General features: G+C 41.8%; 1 protein-coding gene across 20 annotated transcripts in view; it reads left to right on the top strand.

Annotated features, from left to right (window-relative positions):
- Ppfibp2 (PPFIA binding protein 2) overlaps nucleotides 1–18,455 on the top strand; it is a 149,066-nt gene that overhangs the window by 101,215 nt on the left and 29,396 nt on the right. For 15 of the 20 annotated variants that reach the window (XM_047516138.1, XM_047516128.1, XM_047516124.1 and 12 more), the window contains 6 exons: nucleotides 4,277–4,459; nucleotides 6,974–7,066; nucleotides 11,894–12,005; nucleotides 14,399–14,460; nucleotides 15,558–15,633; nucleotides 16,712–16,815. In XM_047516138.1, the coding sequence (XP_047372094.1) occupies nucleotides 4,277–4,459; nucleotides 6,974–7,066; nucleotides 11,894–12,005; nucleotides 14,399–14,460; nucleotides 15,558–15,633; nucleotides 16,712–16,815 (630 nt within the window). The remainder of the gene's footprint in view (nucleotides 1–4,276; nucleotides 4,460–6,973; nucleotides 7,067–11,893; nucleotides 12,006–14,398; nucleotides 14,461–15,557; nucleotides 15,634–16,711; nucleotides 16,816–18,455) is intronic. The other 5 variants (XM_047516130.1, XM_047516133.1, XM_047516132.1 and 2 more) reach the window with 1 other exon arrangement.

The raw sequence follows: 18,455 nt of genomic DNA, 5'->3' as shown, positions 1-18,455 counted from the left end.
TCCTTCCTTTCTTTTATAAAGCATTGTTTTAAAATCTGAAGGGTTTTCTTGTTGTTGTTTGTCATCAGGCAGTTTTGGCATGAGGCAACATAGACTCTGAACTTTTAGCCCCTCTCCTACAAGATCACAGTCCTTCCCCATTGCTAGTACAAATCTTAGGTTTCCATGTGGAGGAATTCTGTAGACTGTTCAAACCTGTGATAAACAGTGAGCAGACACATGCCCTGAAATAAATTCCTTTCTTGTAACCGAGCATGTTCTTTGCTGGTACGCTCAGGACCTCTGCCTCTCTGTAGCTATCTGGAGCATAAGGGACTTAAAATCATGAGCGTTGCTGAAGCTGCACTATGTTTATGTGATGGGGATGTTTATTTTCAGTGAGACATTTTTCTAGCTCAGGTCACCAGAGGTTGTAATTGTGTGACTAAAGGGAATACTGCTTCCCTTCCTATACTGCTGCTGTTTTTTTTCCAGTGAATGTATTTAGCCTAAGAGCTGATTGCTTGCGGTTTGGAAAAGACAGGACTTTTTTTTTTTTTTTTTTTTTTTTTTAAAGTAGCCAGAACTGAAATAAACTTCCTCAGGATAACTCAGGCTTTATCCTCAAATTCCATTTTATGTTTCAATAAAAAAAAAGAAGCTGCTGTTAACAAGAGTATTGCAGACTGTTCCTTCTGCTCTGGTTCTGATCAAACCCTTAAGCCAGGGTTTGTAAGTCTGCTCTGAGTTGTGGAAATGATTTCTGGTGGCTATTCAGTAAGACCTGAGGACTTGGAGGCCCAGGTTTCTTGATAACCAGTCTTGCTTAGGGGTAGCTAGATCACTCACAGGAGCTAAGGGTGAATATTGGGTTTCCTGTTTATTTTACCTTTTCCAGCCTTTTGCAGTGGTTCTGAGCTATATCAGGGTATCCAAGATTGAATTAATTAGATTTACTCCTGAAAAGCAAGACTGCAGAAGATGGAAAGTACCAGAATTAGGATGTAGAACATGAGAGAATCAGAGGCAAATGAAGCCTGTGTATGGTACCCCGGATCAAAGGCATTTCAGAAGCATGTTAATCAGAAAGTTATTGGAGAAAGGGTTTGGGGGGACCTGCAGCTGAATCCCACTGTGGGACCCAGTGAGTTCTGAGCATATTTGCCAGCGCTGCCTGTAAGAGGGGAGCAGTGATCCAGGATGTGCTGACTAATGGAGTTGTCCCAATTGATCAGATGTGAACAGGAAGAGAACTGGAAAGAATCTTCAGGCTTTCCTGACTGAACATGGAATGTCCTACAACCCAGATGGTGGTGCTGTTATCGTTCCTTCTTCCTGTGGTCAGGACCTTAGAAGGGAGGGATTCCACTTTCTCAGTAGGAACAACCAGAATGATGGATTCTGACCACACAGCGAGAACTGGGAACATTGTGTATACTCAGACATGGACTGACCTGAGAAGAAGAGTTTTCTTATTCTTGCTTTATTAATTTACTATTTAAATTACTATAAGAAACACTCTCCAATCATTCAAAATTCAAGAGTTCAAAAGAATATATTGCAAAAGGTCTCCTTCTACACCTGCCCAATAGCTAGCAGGCAGGATCAATGTTATCAGTTTGTTGTTTAGTATCTTTGCAGAATTATTCTGTGCCTGGAATACACACACACAGTATAAATGTTCACACTAGTATAAACCTTTCTTTTCAAAATGTAACCAGTCTTGGAGTTCTTTTCATACTAAGTATAATAAACAACAACAAAAACTTCCTCATATATACTTATGTCTGCATATTTTCTACTATCTGACTATGCCCTAATGTATTTAGCCAGTTCTCATTGGTACATATTTGTTTCCAAGTTTTTGTGGTTACACATAATGCTTTAGTGAATGATCTCAAACATGTGTGAGCTCTTGAAGTGAAAATGATGGGTCAAGAGTACATGCACTTGGAATTTTGATGTATTTCCAAATTGCTGTCTTGTAGAGTTTAGGGGTTATTCTTACCATTAATATAGTGCCAGGACAATATTAAATTGGAATAGAGGAAGAGGAAGAGAAAAAACTAAGGATACTTGTGAACTAGTTTAACTAGTAGAAAGGGGAGGAAGGACAATGATTATGGGAGGTCCTCAGTAGTTTCACATAGAAAGGAACTCTAAAAAAGAACTTTGATGATTGGCAAAGCAGGGTCAACAAGCAGCGTAAGCTGAGATTACAACGTAGAACAGCAATTACAACTTCATAAACATCAACCAAACTTCATGATGTGGGACCTGCCAATGGAATAGTGCTACAAAAGAGTCTACACTTTGGGAGAGAAGCAGATCTGGTAAGGGAGGAGGTGGGTCAGTCCTGAAGGTAAAGAATTAGAAAGCTAAATTTAAATGTCACATGTGACAATACACACATGCCAGGAAACAATAACAACATGTGGTTAGGAAGAACTAAGGGATGTGGCTAGGCAGTGTTGGGTGCACCACATGGTCACACAGAGCAGAGGAAGAAAAATAGATACATTTCTGTTATACATCCCCAAACTGATCAGATACAGACAGACAAGGGGCAATAATTGAGGGAGAGGGGCAATAATTATTTGGATACTTCCTAAAATCTCCAGTTGAATACTGAAGTATTTGAAAGGTTTTTCACTTACCAGAGTCTACCTAGAAGGTAGAATACAAAACTGGGAAAGCTGCCCTTCTAGCTACGACATTGAAGCAAAGGAAAAAAGTAAAATGAAGTAAAATTGGTAGGTGTGTTGAGAGTGAGTGGTCATTATTATCTGAAAATTCATGAAATTGAGCAAGGCATAGACAGACATATACTTTGAAAGTTTAGAAATAAAGTGGGGAACTCTAGAAGATGACAAAGTAATATTGAGCCTCTGAAAAAATAATATAGTTCTTACTGTGCCATCTCACAAATAATACCAATACAAAAGAAGGACTTAGTAGTACCTCAAGAGAAACTAGGTTTCAAAGGGACCTATACAAAAGATAGAAAGGAAATTTGCTAGACAAATAAAAGTGCACCTGCACGACCAGTATCAGGAAGGGAAAACTCCAAACAAAGAACAGTGCTGAAGACAACAGAAGCCTTTTTAAAGGTATGTTTTAATAATATCAAAGGAAGAATGGGCTTGATCCTTTTGTTTTGTTTTGTTTTGTTTTGTTTTGGTACCAGGGATTGAACTCAGGGACACTAGACCACTGAAGCACATCCCCAGCCCTACTTTATATCTTATTCAGAGACAGGGTCTCACTGAGTTGCTTAGTACCTCACTTTGGCTGAGGCTGGCTTTGAACTCATGATCCCAGCCGCTGGGATTACAGGCATGTGCCACTGTGCCTGGCAGGCTTGATCCTTCTAATGTCTCTGACAGGTGCAAAGAACTTAGGACAGCAGTCCCAAAGCTGCTTTCTGCAAATGACTTTTGAAGGAGTTTAGAAAATCAAGTGAGTTGTTGGGAAACTGGAAGTGAACCCTTTTTGATTTTCAAAATGGTGAAAATAAAAAGTTAGATAGGTTCTATAAAACTTGCTTTATTGAATTTAGAGTCAACCCTCTGATGGCTTATGGGAAGCTATAAGAAAAAGTAGGAATCCATGTCCACTAAGAGTGAGTCACTTCAAACTGGCCTCATTGGTTTGGCTGGGAATATGTCTTATAGTGGTAGACCAGGTAGTTCCACACTTCAGTAAGGCATTGCAAAAACACTGCTTGGGATGGTCTTTTGGACAAGATAGAGGAATATAGGGTAGCTGTTAAAATAGGTCTCTTGGCACCTGAATGATTGTAGGGCTGGGGACACATCATTGTATGGGTCATGTGTGCTATGTAGGTCACTTGTACAGGGCTGTTGACATGTTTGGGTGTGTGCATGGGGGAGTTAGCATGTGTAGCCTGGACACATGTGTGAAAGGGATGTGTCTTTGTGTGTGCTTCTATTTTGTGCCCCTCTTTGCTGTTGCTTCTGCTTAGGTAAAGCAGTCTCTGAAACCGTTTGTCTCAGATGTTGACATAGAAGGATGGCCATCCAGTATGGCACAAAGGAGCTGTCAAGGGTTTGCTTAAACTTGAAGAAAGGTCATGGATGGAGCAAGTCTCAGGAAAAATGCCACATCTTTTAGTTCCTGAGAAGAGAGTGGTGGGCCATGAACAGTGACTGTTGGGAGCACCTGCTGCTTACCTTCTGGATACTTCCTTCCTTCCATGTTGCTCACCAGAGGAACTCTGCCTCTGTTCAGAGACTGACCTTGAGCGCTTTTCTCTCCTTTCTCTTCCTTCCCACAGTCGGTTCTGAATGTGATCAGTGAGCTGCAGGAGCAAATGTGTAGGCTGCAGATGGACATCCACAGGCAGATCCAAGAGCGCCTCTTACTCAGTAGGGACCACCCTGAGGAGGTGGCGGCCAGCAGCTGTGTGGCTGAGCCCCAACCTTGCAGCCAGAACTGTGCCCCTTGGGAGGGTTCACCTGTAGGAACTACACTTAAGTATATCAGTGCATGCATGCGTGGGGCATTTCACTACTGGAGGGCGGGGGTTTCTCTCCTAACCAGCACAGAGTGCAGTGGCTTAGCATGGATCTGGTATTAACCTCAGAGCAGAGCTTGGACTGCTCAGTACTCTCGTAATATGAGGTGAGCTCTTAGAACCTTACTGAGCATGGTCTGAGCAAGTGAGTCCAGCCCTCCAACAGGAATGAAGTGTGTCAGATGCTCTGAGTAATTGGGCATCAATGCCAAGAGAAATCTCAGGAGACTCCTCCTTGGGTATATGATTCAATCACCCATTCTTCTTCCCGCACTGGAAGATTAAATGGAACTGTATTTCATATGATTTTTTTAAGGAAAAACATTAGTATCATGAAAAAGAATCAAGTTTATGTTTAAAGAGGTTCACCCCCAGTGGGAAAATACAACACAAATTGCCATTTGCTGAGAAAAATTAAATTGTCATCTGAATTTCCAGGAAAAAAGATCCCTCACATAATCATATTAGAGTGATTTCATGACCTCTGGGCCACATGCCAAAGAAGTCACAAGAGCCTGGAGAGCGTAACCTCTGCATCCCCATAGTGGCAGCCCCCAGGCAGCAATAACCTCAACTTTTCCTATTCTGCTCTCTGAGACACCCACTCAGGACAAAATGAGTAGCCCAGTTAAGTAAGCAGCAGAATAACCCCCAGCTTCTAGGTATTGGAACTCCACAGACAGGACCAACAATGTTCCTAGAAAATTATTCTGAATCTGCTGCAAGTTGAAACAGGTAACTGAGGCCTTGTGTCTAATGATGTGGATCATGGACACAATAATTTTAGTTTACAAGACATTTTTTTTCTTTTTTTAAACAGGTGTTAACAATGTTCACCTCAGCTATAAGGCAATCTTAAAAAGTTCCCCTATAAAATTCAAGTGTAAGCAATGTCACTTTGCAGCAGATTGTTTCAGAATACAAAGAACTCAAGTGTTCATTCATTGCCTACTATGAACCGGGACCTGATGAATGATCAGAGGTTACCAAACACCTCGTAGAGATTGCAGTATAGGAGAACTAGCTAGTAACAGCCACATGGAGAAAGAGGTCAGGAAGGGAAGGGTGGGCAGGCCAGGCTGACTTAGTCATGCATTAGTTTATGAGCTTTGAGAAGCAGGGGAATGCTATGAACAGATTTTTGTTATAATCATATTATTCCCTTGGATGCTGTAGAGGTCAATGAATTTGAGAGGAGCAAGGCATCAGAGGAGCTATCAATGAAGAGACTGTCAGGCTACCAACATTCATTGCTAGACCAGAGTCATGGAGGAAGAGTAGGAGAGAAATGAGACATTCCAGTTATTTTCTTGGAGGTGGAACTGATAAAGGCCTGGAAATAAATTACATACATAAGGGAAGAGGGAGAAAGAGATACCAATTGCTCAGGCAAGTAGATGGATGGATATTCTATTTAGTGAGACAGAAATGACTAAGATGGGGAATTAAGAATTCCATTTGGGACATGATGGTTCTGAGATGCCTGTGTGACATCTGCATTATCTTGGTTCAAGACTACAATGCTTAGTGGTTTCTTCTTAAGCAAGGGCACTAAAGTCAGAAGATATGGGCTTGAATTCCAGCTCCACCACTTGCTAGCTGTACAAATGCAGCAGGTTGTTTAAATATCCTTTCCCCACTCAGCAACCTTCAGGAGCTCCCTAACATTTAAAGAATGACATCAGAATTCTTTATAGTTCCTCTGAAAGCCTTTACAATAAAGCCCCACCTTAGCTTCCCAGCCTCATCTCCCTCTGTATGCTGGCACCCATCCTCTCTCCAGCTCAACACAACAGGTTATCTCCCTTTCTGCCTTCTGCCTTTACCCCTAACCCCCACATATCTTCTCACTTTCTCCTTTTTTCAAACTAACCACCTCCTCTGAATTAAAGCTTCATACTGGGTGTCTACATTTGGCACCTAGCATTTGTTCTCTCAGTGTGTCATTTCTGTCCTGCTTTCACTTCCTCTGTGAAACCTGCAAGGATCACTGGCCCCTGTACCCCACCCACTGTTCCTCCAACTTCAGCATAGAGAGATGCTCTCATTTAGCCTGCTTCCTGCTCCTTTGCCTAAATTGCATGGGGAAAAAACCCACCTCTGTTCAGCATCTCTGGTCTTCTCATGCTAATTCTTACTTTCCAGGCTCCCTACACACCTGTGTATGAATTAGGCGTACCCCACAGAGGACAAAAATGTCAGAGAAAAGGGCAGGCAGAGCAGGTTCAAAAAATAAGAGGACAGTTTTCTTTCTTGTACCTGGAACTCCCTGGCCTTGCTTTTAACACAGCTACAAAGCTTTGCCTGAAACATGAACTGTGTTTAAAAATTGAAGCTGCAGTGTGGAGCTTGATGTGGTTACTGCTGCCCCTGGCCTTGTCTTCGCTTGAGCTTAACCAGGTTTTGAGACCTAGGGCCTGCCTTTAACCATTTTGTCTTTCCCCCGCTTCCCTCTAGGAATTACTACAAGAGCTCAAGCACCTCAAAATCAAAGTGGAAGAGTTGGAAAATGAACGGAATCAATATGAGTGGAAGCTGAAGGCCACTAAGGTAAAAGGCAGATGCGATGCTCACAAGGAGGGCCCAGAGGTTCTTGGTGAGGATCTAGGTTCACACCCACAGTTTCAGGCTGGGTTAAGTACTTGCCTAACATGACTGATGCCCTGGGTTCAATCCCTAATATCTCAAAACCTCAGGGTTTCCAGCAGCCTAAGTTTGAAAATGCAAATCAACCCTCCTAGCTTGTGCAGCAGACAGATTGGATCCAGGGTGGCTGGTCGTGGAAAGCCTGGGAGATGATGAGCTGCTAAAATGTAGTAATGACTTTACTTCCTCTTACCCCTTCTAATAGTCCCTAGCTGACATTTACCAAGAAGGGACTGTGAGCTGAGTGAGCCAGTGAGCTAGCAAGTGAGGGTCACCAGAGAATGATTAGTCATAAAGTACATGAGCATTAAAGTTATGTTGTGTGCAGTGTTGTTTTAAATTTAGCAGCCCCCTTTTATAATTAAATTTTCAAAAAGTCGCATGCATTATTCTTAGGAATGAATTTATTCCTGAAATTATATAAACTTTGAATTATTTTTTCCATGAAATCATTTCTGTTTGCTATGTAGAGGACACCAAGAATAAGTTCTTTTGTGAAATAAATATATTCCCTCCTTTTATTTCTTTCTGTTTGCAGTGTGAAGATTAAAACTAGTTGAATTTAGCCCACAATTTTTTTGCCTTGTATATTGTATTTTAAAATGCCAAAATAGTTATCATTTAAACATCAGGAAATTTCTTGTTAAAATACAGCGAGGCTGTTTTTAGTTCTTAAAGGAAGTTATTATGTACTACAATCTATAATATATTTCAAAAAACTAGAGGAGTACAAAGTTTCCCAGCACAAAATGATTAACATTTGAGATGAAAGTTCTTATTACCTTGATTTAATCATTGCACATTCTGTACACATATCAGAGTACCATCCTTAATCAGGCTATACCCTATCAAGATGTACAAATATGAGGTTTCAGTAAAAAAAAAAAAAAAAATTAAGTTGGGCTTTTTGAGGGGCTGAGGAGGTAGAGGAAGCTCTTACCAACCCTGGAAAACTTTCCTGCTGGGCGGAGCCTGGCAGTCTTCCCTCTTGGGTAGATGACACACCTGCCTTTCCATAAGGTTCCTGCAGTGCCACCCATAGGTGTGACAAGATGAGATGGTCCCTGTAGGCATTTTAATTTTCACTTATTAGAGTTTTAAAAGTATTTCTTAGCGTTTTCTTAAATTCTAGTTTGTATTTTTATTTTTCTACAAGTTAATTGCTAATAATACTCTCACAGAGAGTTTTCACACCAAAAAATTTTAAAGGAATAGGCCTGTCATGGTGGCACATGCCTGTAATCCCAGCGGCTTAGGGGGCTGAGGTAAGAGGATTACAAGTTCAAAACCAGCCTCAGCAAATTAGTGAGGCCCTAAGCAATTTAGTGAGACACTGTCTCAAAATAAAAAAAATAAGAAAGGGCTGGGGATGTGCTCAGTGTAAGCTCCCCTAGGTTTAATCCTCAATACCAAAAAATATAAAATAAAGAAATAAAAAGTATTCAGACACCCACCCCCCAACAAGAGTTACCCTTGTTAATATTCCCTTCCAGATATTTTTTTCTTTCTTTTGGGTCTTCCTTACCTGTTTTTCTCTCTCTGTTTCTGGTGTTGATAATTGGTATATACATTTTGTATCTTGTTTTTCATTTAAAATTTTGTGATTCCCTATATATTGAAAGAAAATGCTGAACATGATGTTGCTATCTCCATACTATTCTAACATATAAATGTAAAACAGTTTGCTTAACCATTTTACAGATGATAAAATGGAGGCACAGAGAGATAAGTAACTCTCCCAAGATCTTATAGTCAGTCAGGACCAGCCTGGGTGATGGGGTCTATCTGCCCACTGACCTGTTAGTATCTGACCTTGGCTGTGCTGTGCTTCACAGTTACCAATTCTAGGAGCGTTGTGTTTGTCCAGTAGCTCAAAACCTTCCACCACAGTGCTCCACTCAAGCAAGTCCTGTCTTGGTGAAACCTTTGAAGTTGTACATACCACCTTGTAAACCAAGTGGCTCTTTTCTTCTTAAATTACCCAAGCTCTTTGCCTTGACTTGAAGACCTTTAAGATGCTCAAGGCTATTTCATAACTGCCAGGTGTGGAGTTCCAACTGTGTGCCAGAGTGTACTGATCCCTTTTCACACTTTTTCTCATTTAATTCAAAAAATAACTCAGTGGGGGTATATTTTGTTATTCTGATTTGGCTGGTAAGGAAAGAATGGCTCAGCTTGGCCAAGGTGAGTTTCCCTACTCTCTTTTCCTGCATCAGTCTGAATCCCCACAGTGAAATCCTGACTGGTTTTGGAAAATTCTCAGTTTTCTGCTTAAACTTTCTCAGTTCTAAAAGCAGATTATATTAGTTGTCTTTAGGGACTGCCTTTAAAGTAGAATATGGCCCCTAAGTTTAATGAGGCCTGGCACTTCAGGGGCCCGGAATACCCATCCCTCCCTGCCTTCCGGTCTGCCTGGCTATCTCAGGCCTCTTGCCACACAGTTCTGGCTTCTGTGGTTGAGGCTGCATACTTTGTCCTCAGGGAGAGAGCTTCTGGGCTGTTGTTGACCTTCCCACCTGTGGGGATAGGTGCCACTCTAAGGGTAACAGAGTGCCTGAGATTTCTGGTCTGTTCTGTGGATGTTGGCCCAAGGGAGATTTGGCTAAGTCACTTGTCTATAGGGCTCATAGTATATACATAAGTACATACATAAGTATATACCCAGAAGCAGGCCTCAGAAGGAAGACATCTCAGAGTACCAGGTGGTGGGTTCTGTCTCAATAGGCCCACATCCCTGAAATCCACTTGTAGGCCTAGTAGATAAGCATCAGGGATGCAGATTCCTAACGGAGACCAACAACTACTCTATTCACAAAGAAAGGGAGAAATTGGCAAGGAGCTGTTCAAGAAAGGGCAAGAGACTGTCTTCTAAGAATAGGCTGCCTTTGTAGAAATGAGAGACATTTGGGTTGAGAGTCCCAAGGCTAAAGTTTTCAGAAGCCACTGTCACCATTATCTGTAAACCCATGGGCACCTAAGCCCTGAGTGAGCTAAGAAAACCTACTTTTTGGCTGTTCATTTCAGCAAGCAGCTTGGTGTAGCTATACTTGGCTTTCTGCCTCTGTGGGAAAAGAAGATCAGAGCAGAGAGACAAAACTCCGTAGTGAATTTTGTAACAAGAAAACCCTACCACTCATGATCTCTTCATCCTCTACATGGTCAGACTGTCCCATTTGGGGGAGGTGAGGGAAAATTTATTCAGAAACCCTCAAGATGAGCTCAAAGGCCCCAAACCTCATAAGAGTGACTCTCATCTACCCTTTGAACTAAGAAGAAGGCAGTCTGGGGGTTGCATCCTGGTCTGTTCTTTGAGTGACTCTGACTTCTACACTGAATCCTGACTGTGTTTCTCCCAGGGAAATGGGATATTGAATATTGTGGGGTTGTTTATATAAGAAGGTAGCAGGAACTGATGCAGGGTGTGTGCTCAATCAGTGTGCTGAAACTGAACACAAGGCAGAGGAGCCACCCAAAAGACTGGTGCTCATTTGGTTACTTGGGTTTGTTCAAAGATTAGCTTGTGGCTGTGGGAAAGGACAGCCAATACTAGGCCTTGAGTACATGGGACATAATTAGGCTGCCATGTGAGGAGAAGTATAAGTCTAATGGGTCGATGTAGAAGTCCTCCGGGTGTTCCATTGTTCAGGAGTCAGTTCTAACTCTTTTTAAATGTGTTTTGATATTCATAGAACTGAGCTGATTATCCATAAGGGAAAGAATAGGATGAGAGAAGGAACAGTGGTCACATTTTTTGAACACTTAACATGCACAAAGTATTGGACTGAATTGTTCATAACCACTATATTAGTTAATCCTCACTGGAGTCCCATGAGGTATGTGCTATTTTTCCCATTTTATAGATGAGCTGATGCTCAGAAAGATTGAATTACTTGTCCTATGTCATTCAACTAGGACATGAGAGAATCCACTGTTGGACTCCAAAGTGAAGGTGCCTCTCATGATGGGACAAACAACTTTAATCTTATAATGAGTATGAGAAAGTATGGACAACCACATCTAATGTATGAAATTTAACCTACTATGGACCATCCAGTGCAGCTGTCTAGTAGTGACCCTGTGTTCATACATATGAATGCACACACTGTGTGCTGTTCTTACATGATTTTGTTTTTGCTAAACACACCAAAATGCTTGTATGTGTGTATATTTGGGCAAGTGTGCAGATGTACCTACAGGTTGGGCAGGGCATTAACTGTGCACAAGAGGGTAAAAGTGTCCAGGGAGTGAGCCCTTGGCTCAAGCTTTACCCACCAGTGGTATGTTGATTTCCATCTATTTCCTGTATGGGGAGTGGGGAAATGAAGCTGCATGCACTTGTTTCAACAGCATATCTAAATGCTGTGGCTTGAGTATCTTGGGAGAAGATCACATTCAAATGAGAATATAAAACTCTGCTTCAAGGACTGAGCCCTCACATTCACACAATTCCAGCTCCTTTGGTCTCAGTGGTACCTGGGCCTCAGAGCAGAGGAGTGAAAGAGCTTGGCCAAGCAGGAGAATGCAGGAAAGAAACAGATTGATGACCAGGAATAGTTAGTTCCTTCAGCAGAGTTCTACCCTGTGGGGAGGGCAGTGAGCCTTCTCACTTCTATTGCCTTGCTCCCTAACTCATGTCCTAGGGCCCATTGGGCTCTGGACTCAAACATGAGACGCTTCATCATGGTTTGGAAATTGTTCTGACTTACTGGGTATTCTCTGTTGCTTTTCCAGGCTGAGGTAGCCCAGCTGCAAGAGCAAGTGGCTCTGAAAGATGCAGAAATTGAGCGTCTACATAGCCAACTCTCAAGGACCACAGCTCTTCACAGTGACCATGCAGAAAGAGGTGACTGGATTGACTGTGACAGAATGCAGTTGTCCTGGACCCATTCTTATAAATGGGCATGTGTATCTGTGAAGGAGTGTGCATATGCTTGTGTATGTAGGCACGCCCTTGTTCACATACATGCATGTATGTGTTAAGCATGCCCAAGTGAATGAATGCATGTACGTGTGCATGTGTGGGAGCCTGGAAGGCACAGCTCTGTTATGGAAGCATATCGTGGACTCTTCCCGTATCAGCTCTGAATGTTTTTCTCAGGTACACAGTGTTAATTGAAGCTCTGCGCAGCCCTCTGAAGCTTTTACTGAGAATGTAGCAAATAGCTATCTCTTCCTTTGATTTAAAGGCCTTGTTTCTGTGTAATCACCAAAGAGGAGGCTTAGAAATTCATCCTGCCTGACAGTTATACAAGGCCCTGAGGTTACAGAAGCAAATCAATTCTTTCTTATCTTTTAGCTCTCAAATGTCATTTCTCAAAAAGATCTTTCCTGGCTGCCCAACTGCAAGAAGATGCCCTAGCCCTTCTGTTCTCTGAGCGTTCTTCATGTTTACTCCATAGTACTTATATTTGAGGAGGTTTTGTGATGAGCCTCACTCTGAGATGACAAGGACTGTATCTTTCTTGTTTAGGAACATATCCACAGAGCCCAGCACAGTATTCAGCCCATGGTAACCTCTGAAGTAAAGTTATTAAATAAGGATGGTGAATGGTCCCTGAGGGGTTTAAGTCTTCCTGATTGAAAATAGAGGATAAATCCTCAAATACTCCTATTAACCCATTTTACCTTTATGGTTATTTGCTAGTTATACAGAATGATCACACACCTTTTAACTTCTCCAGTTGCTGCCAGGCTGCAGAGCAATGCTGGAGGAGATCATATTGTCCTGTGGATTGGTGCCAGTGTAGAGTCTCAGCTTGGCCTCAACACTGCTTAACTTGAATTCCCAACTAATAGGGAAGCCATGCAGCCATGCAATGGTTTTTTAGGCTTAAAAAAGAAATTAGTGATCAGTATGTTCATCCCTACTCCTGCTTTTCTTCAGTGTCCTCCATTGGGTGTCACCTACCTGCCAAGGCATACCTGTGGAGACTGGGATATCATGAAGTCTGATATGGCAAACCTGAGCAGAGAGTTCCTGGTGCCATGACTTCTAGGCCAGGCAGACAACCTTCCCTCTCTACCCCATGCTTCCCTGCAGTCCAGGCCTTCTAGGACCTTCCCCAGTCAATTATCCCGTACCTCCTGGAGATGGTCCTTTGGTCATTTGCTGCTCAGGTTGGGTTCTGGCCAACAAATCCAAGTTTGACAATCTTTATCTGTAATTTACCTCTCACCCCTACCCCCTACTCCTGGAAAATTAAGCTATAGAGTTGATGTCAGCTGCCAGAAGCCTAAGATAATGAGTAAGTACCTTCCACTTCACTCTGAATATGAACCTCCACAACTATTCACAAAAAGTCCATACATCTACTGTTGCTACTCTCATTGAATATAAAGCATCCCAAAGGAAATAGGATGTCTATACTTCTGTTCCCTTGTCTTCCTGCTTTTCTTATACAGACATCCCTAATTCCTTTTCAGCACCCAACTTACAAATAGGTATAGGTTCTTGTTCAGAAAATCCAGGTATATATCAATTCCTAGACTTCTAAGTATTTGGCAAATGACCTCCAGCTTCTTCAAACATTGGCCTTGAACATGGCTATTTAGACAAGTTTGGGAAGAATTCAAGTGAGTCCCTCTTGGGTCTAAAGTGAGGGGAAAAAAAATGGGTTTTCTACCACAGACCAACACAGAGTCCTCAGCCCATAGGGAAATTCTGTAGGTTTATAATGAAACAAGATTATTTTCCCTTAATGGTAGAGTTTGTTTAATATATTTATTTATATATCTACACATTTTAAAATTCTGACTGTTCCATTTTAAACTAAATCAACTACCACAAACTCTTACATAATCATTTTTCCTTAATATCCATTTAGTTGTAGATTTTTCTTTTTCTTATTTTAAATTCTCCTCTGCTTATAGTCCATTTCCTAAAATAAGAAAAAGAAAAACAAACCAGCAACTTAGGCACATGCTTACTAGAGCAAGAATGTATGCCTTCTTGGGAGAGGTTGATTGTGAAAGAGTTTTGGTTCTTCTGTGTCACCTTTGAGTAAATGGCATTTTTATTTTTCCCATGAATGTCTACAAAGAGAAGACAAATACCAAGTTCATTCACTTAGTAGTCCAACAAATATTTAATGAGACTAACTCTGTACCAGATACCACCCCAGGCTCTTTAAAGAAAATCCAAGTTCATATAGCAAGTATGAACTTGAATGGCATCTTAACATACTTTGATAGTTTGTATTTATACAAATAATTCTTTCTTTGCCTAAATTCTTTAAGATCAAGAAATTCAACGTCTGAAAATGGGGATGGAAACATTGCTTGTTGCCAATGAAGATAAGGTAAGATAGCCTTTGGGCAGCCCTGTCCTTTCCCTGATAACCCCTGTAGCTCTATTTGGTTCCTTTTGGTCTCTGGTATTGGATAGAGTCAGCTCCATTGGGCCATCAACATAGGAAGAGGCCAGGAAGACAGCTTCTGCCCTCTAAAGACTCAGCCTCAGCACCTGGTTTGGAACTTTGCCTAAACGGAATCTTCCAAAGGCAGATTAGAGCCCTGCCTGTTCATGCTAGTGTGGGGAAAAAATACTACTATGGTTACTCCTAATATCATAGCTCCTGCTTTGATTCCTAGAAAAACTCAACAACAGTCCACCAATCTCCCATGTACACAATTTATCTCTATACAAGTATCATAGAGACACTAGGCAGCATGCAACACCTTAGTTTACCCTGCCATCTTATATTCTTCACATCTAATTCTTGCATAATCATAAAAACACAACTATAAATAAAAAGCACCTAGCTAATGTAAACTCCATCTCTAAGAATCCCTTCCCTGCATTTTTACAGGTGAAGAAACAATCAAAGGGCATAAGTAGTTTCACCCAGGGTCAGGTAACTAGTAGATAGCAGAACCAGGGTTCACGCCCAGTGGTGTCTGACTCCAAGATCTTTGTGGCCTCCCAAGTCCTTAGACCCTTGCTTGAAAGAAGCTATCCCCTCTGGGAATTTCTTCTATTATGTATCTTAGACTCCTAAGGAAGAGGTAAGAAAATCAGGATAAATAAGACAACTTTTTTTTTGAGTCTTTTTTTGTATGTGCAACTTCAGAGGGTAATACTGGAACAGGAGGCAGACTTCATCAGTGGTTTCTTTAGAGATGGTAGGGAGCGGAGAGTTTCATGCTTCTGAAATGTTTAAGCCCCTTGAAGGGTATGCCAGTGATTGTTGGCTCACAACCTTCAGGTAGAGTCATAAGTGTCAAACCTCTGGGACCCTGCTCCATGGGATGGACCCCAACTCTTTCCCTTTGGGATGCTCCAGAAGTTCCACGTGGGCTTTCTTCTTGATGTGCACAGAATATAACTGGGCCCCCCAAATGAAATCATCTGAGGTACCAATGGTGGTTCTAATCTAAATCTTTTGCATGATGGCAGGACCGTCGGATAGAGGAGCTCACGGGGCTCTTGAATCAGTACCGAAGGGTGAAGGAGATCGTGATGGCAACTCAAGGTAAGAACAAAAGCAAGTCTTCCATTTTCCCTGAACAATATTTTATCTGCTATGTCAAATTCAGGGGTAATTCTGCCAGATGATTCTTTACCTCCAATTGGAGAAGATCTACTGGAGAACAAAGCTTTTTGGACTTTCTTGGATGGTGGGAAAGTGGCAGATGTTGATTTCCAAAAAATGTTATTAAGTAATAGTCATCTCATAATTTCCAGGGACTATGCAGATCATCAAGAAAATAAAGCCTTCAACTTTTTTACTTGGGAATTTACCCTTAGACTATGTTCCATGCATCATGTCAGAATACCCCTTAGAAGGGAGAAAAACCTGGATCAGAAATCAGTATTCCCATTGGAGATTAGAGTTTGTCTTCCTGTTAGAGAATCTAGAGCTAGTTCCTCAGAGGGCAGCTGGGAGTCTTCCATGCATCACCACGTGCCTGGTTGCCACAGAAAATTACTGGAGAGCTGTGTGTTTCATATTTGCCACCAAGACTGCTGTGATGTGCAGACATATTTGTGTTCTTACAGGTACAGTGTAGCATACACTAGGCTGACTGCCTTGTCACTCATGCCATTGACCTGGGCCCCCATCACAGATCCTGCAAAAGCAACTGTTTCACAAGAAAGGGTTGTTTTGAAAGACATTCAGGAATTTCTGCTTCTGTCTCTTCTTGAGAAGAAACCACACCTCTGCCAGGATTGTGGCTAACTAGTAACTGCAAGGGCATCTTCCAGCCCCCACACAAATGTTACAGACTTCTCTTCTCTAATCCTTTGGGATCTTAGTCCAACTCACCCTCAGGACCTGATTGCCCCAGGCGAAAAATAAGAAAGCAAGAGACAGGGATGTTTTACCTCTGTTCTGGGAGTGAACTTTGACCTTGAAATGACCCTCACAACAGCCTTTGCTCGTCTACTCTGAAAAATCTTCCAAATAACACTTGTAATGTCCCTTTTATTTTATTATTTTTACTTAATGAAGGCAAAATGATGTTGGGGTTTTGTGGTACAATTATAAGCTTCTGAACAATTCATACAGTAGTAGTCTACCTTAATACTTCCTGTCTTAATGCTTCCAGGGCCTTCAGAGAGAACTCTCTCCATCAATGAAGAAGAACTGGAGGGAAGTTTCAGAAAGTGGAACACTGCAAATAAAAACCCTGAAGAATTATTTAAACAAGAGGTACCATGTTTTTATCTGTGATGTGGGGTTTTAGCAGCCCTAGGAGCTTGCCCTTAGCTTGGAGGAGGAGCTGGTCAGGTACCTGTCCAGTGTACATCTTAACTGGTGACTAACTAAATCAATGGAATAGGCCTCAAGCCTTAGGGCGAGGTTGAAGGGGAGCAAGGGCCAAGGCTCTGGCCCATGTTCTCATTGTGGGCAGCATAGTGGGTGCTGGAATTTTTAAGGATGAGAATTTTCCTTTTTAATTGGGTTCCTTGTTTGCTTTTGTCTTTCCTCTCTAGAATGTAAGCATAGACCAAAAGTGATATTTTATTTACTACTGTTTCTCTAGGATCTGCGATAATGTCTGATACCTAGTAGAATTCAACAAATATGTTGAATGAATGAATGCATCTTGCTCATTTAGAGAGATAACTGCAACTTCTAAAGTGGAAAATTCCTGTTGCACAGATAGCCCCTTCAGTACCTATAACATCCACACAGATTTTTCTTCTCTTTGGTTTGAAATTTGGCTCTATTGTATGAATCCCCCTGAACCTAGGCTAAATATATATAAACAAATAAACTCATGCATATCCATCTCAGGTGGAGAAAGGGCTTCAGCTTAAGGGCCACAAGTTTCATGAACTTCCAGAATGGTCAAACTGAAAAAAGATTTTAGCAGTCCAGATCAATCTTTTTAATTGAGGGAAGATCAAATTGTGATCCAATAACCCCATCATTGAGCCAAGGAAGCACCCCCACATTGCCGGCAATAAAAATAGCAGTAATCAAGCCTTGATTAATATCTCTGTGTAGTCACTGTATATTTCTCACTTTATTTACTCCTCATGACACTCCATTGGTATCCTTATTTTATTGTGACAAAGCTGTGGATCAGAGAGGTCAATAATATACTCCAGGGGATGCTGCAAGTATATGGCAGAACCTGGACTTGAACCCAGGTCTATCTGACTACAAAACTCAGACTTTTAACAACTATGCTATAATATCAGGGTTCTTCCTGTAGTAGACTAAAATGACCCTGTGCTCTAGGGAAGAGGTGGTCTTTATGGTTAGCCCAATACTGAAGACACAGGAATGTGTTCTTGTACCACCATTAGTTCACATTGATCCCCCTGAGATGCTTTTTCTGGGCACATGCATCCTTCCATTGTCAGGGGACTCCAACCAGGCCTACCTCTCTTGATCACAGAGGGGCTTCCCTTCCCATGGCTGAGAGAACCCATTCTCACATCTCAAGATCTGCCTCAAGTGTTCTCCTTTCTGAAGCCCTCTCAACATTTCTACCAGCCAGAGGGAGCCCCACCATGTCCTCTGTTCCCCGTAGTATGTTTTCAGGGTCAGTGCCATAAGGATGGGTGGCATTGCTTTTATCCTTGCTTATTTACTACGTAGCTCTCAGATCTGGAACATGCTTACCCCATACCTAGGGCCATCAGTGTTGCCAGTGTTGCCAGTGTTGCCAGTGTTTGCAGTGTGACTGTATCATTAGGGTTCTCTCATTGGGGGCAATAGAATTTGACTCTGGCTAACCTCAGCTGAAAGGGAATGTTTTTGAAAGTATGTGTAGTGACTTACCAAATGAAAAGAAGAGCTGAAGAGCCAACCTTAGAAAGGACTGGAGTAGCAAAGCC

The sequence above is a fragment of the Sciurus carolinensis genome, chromosome 11, assembly GCF_902686445.1.
Source record: "Sciurus carolinensis chromosome 11, mSciCar1.2, whole genome shotgun sequence".
In the NCBI taxonomy this organism is placed as follows: Eukaryota; Metazoa; Chordata; class Mammalia; order Rodentia; family Sciuridae; genus Sciurus; species Sciurus carolinensis.
Note: the sequence above shows the minus strand (reverse complement) of the source record. Positions and strands in the feature narration are given on the sequence as shown.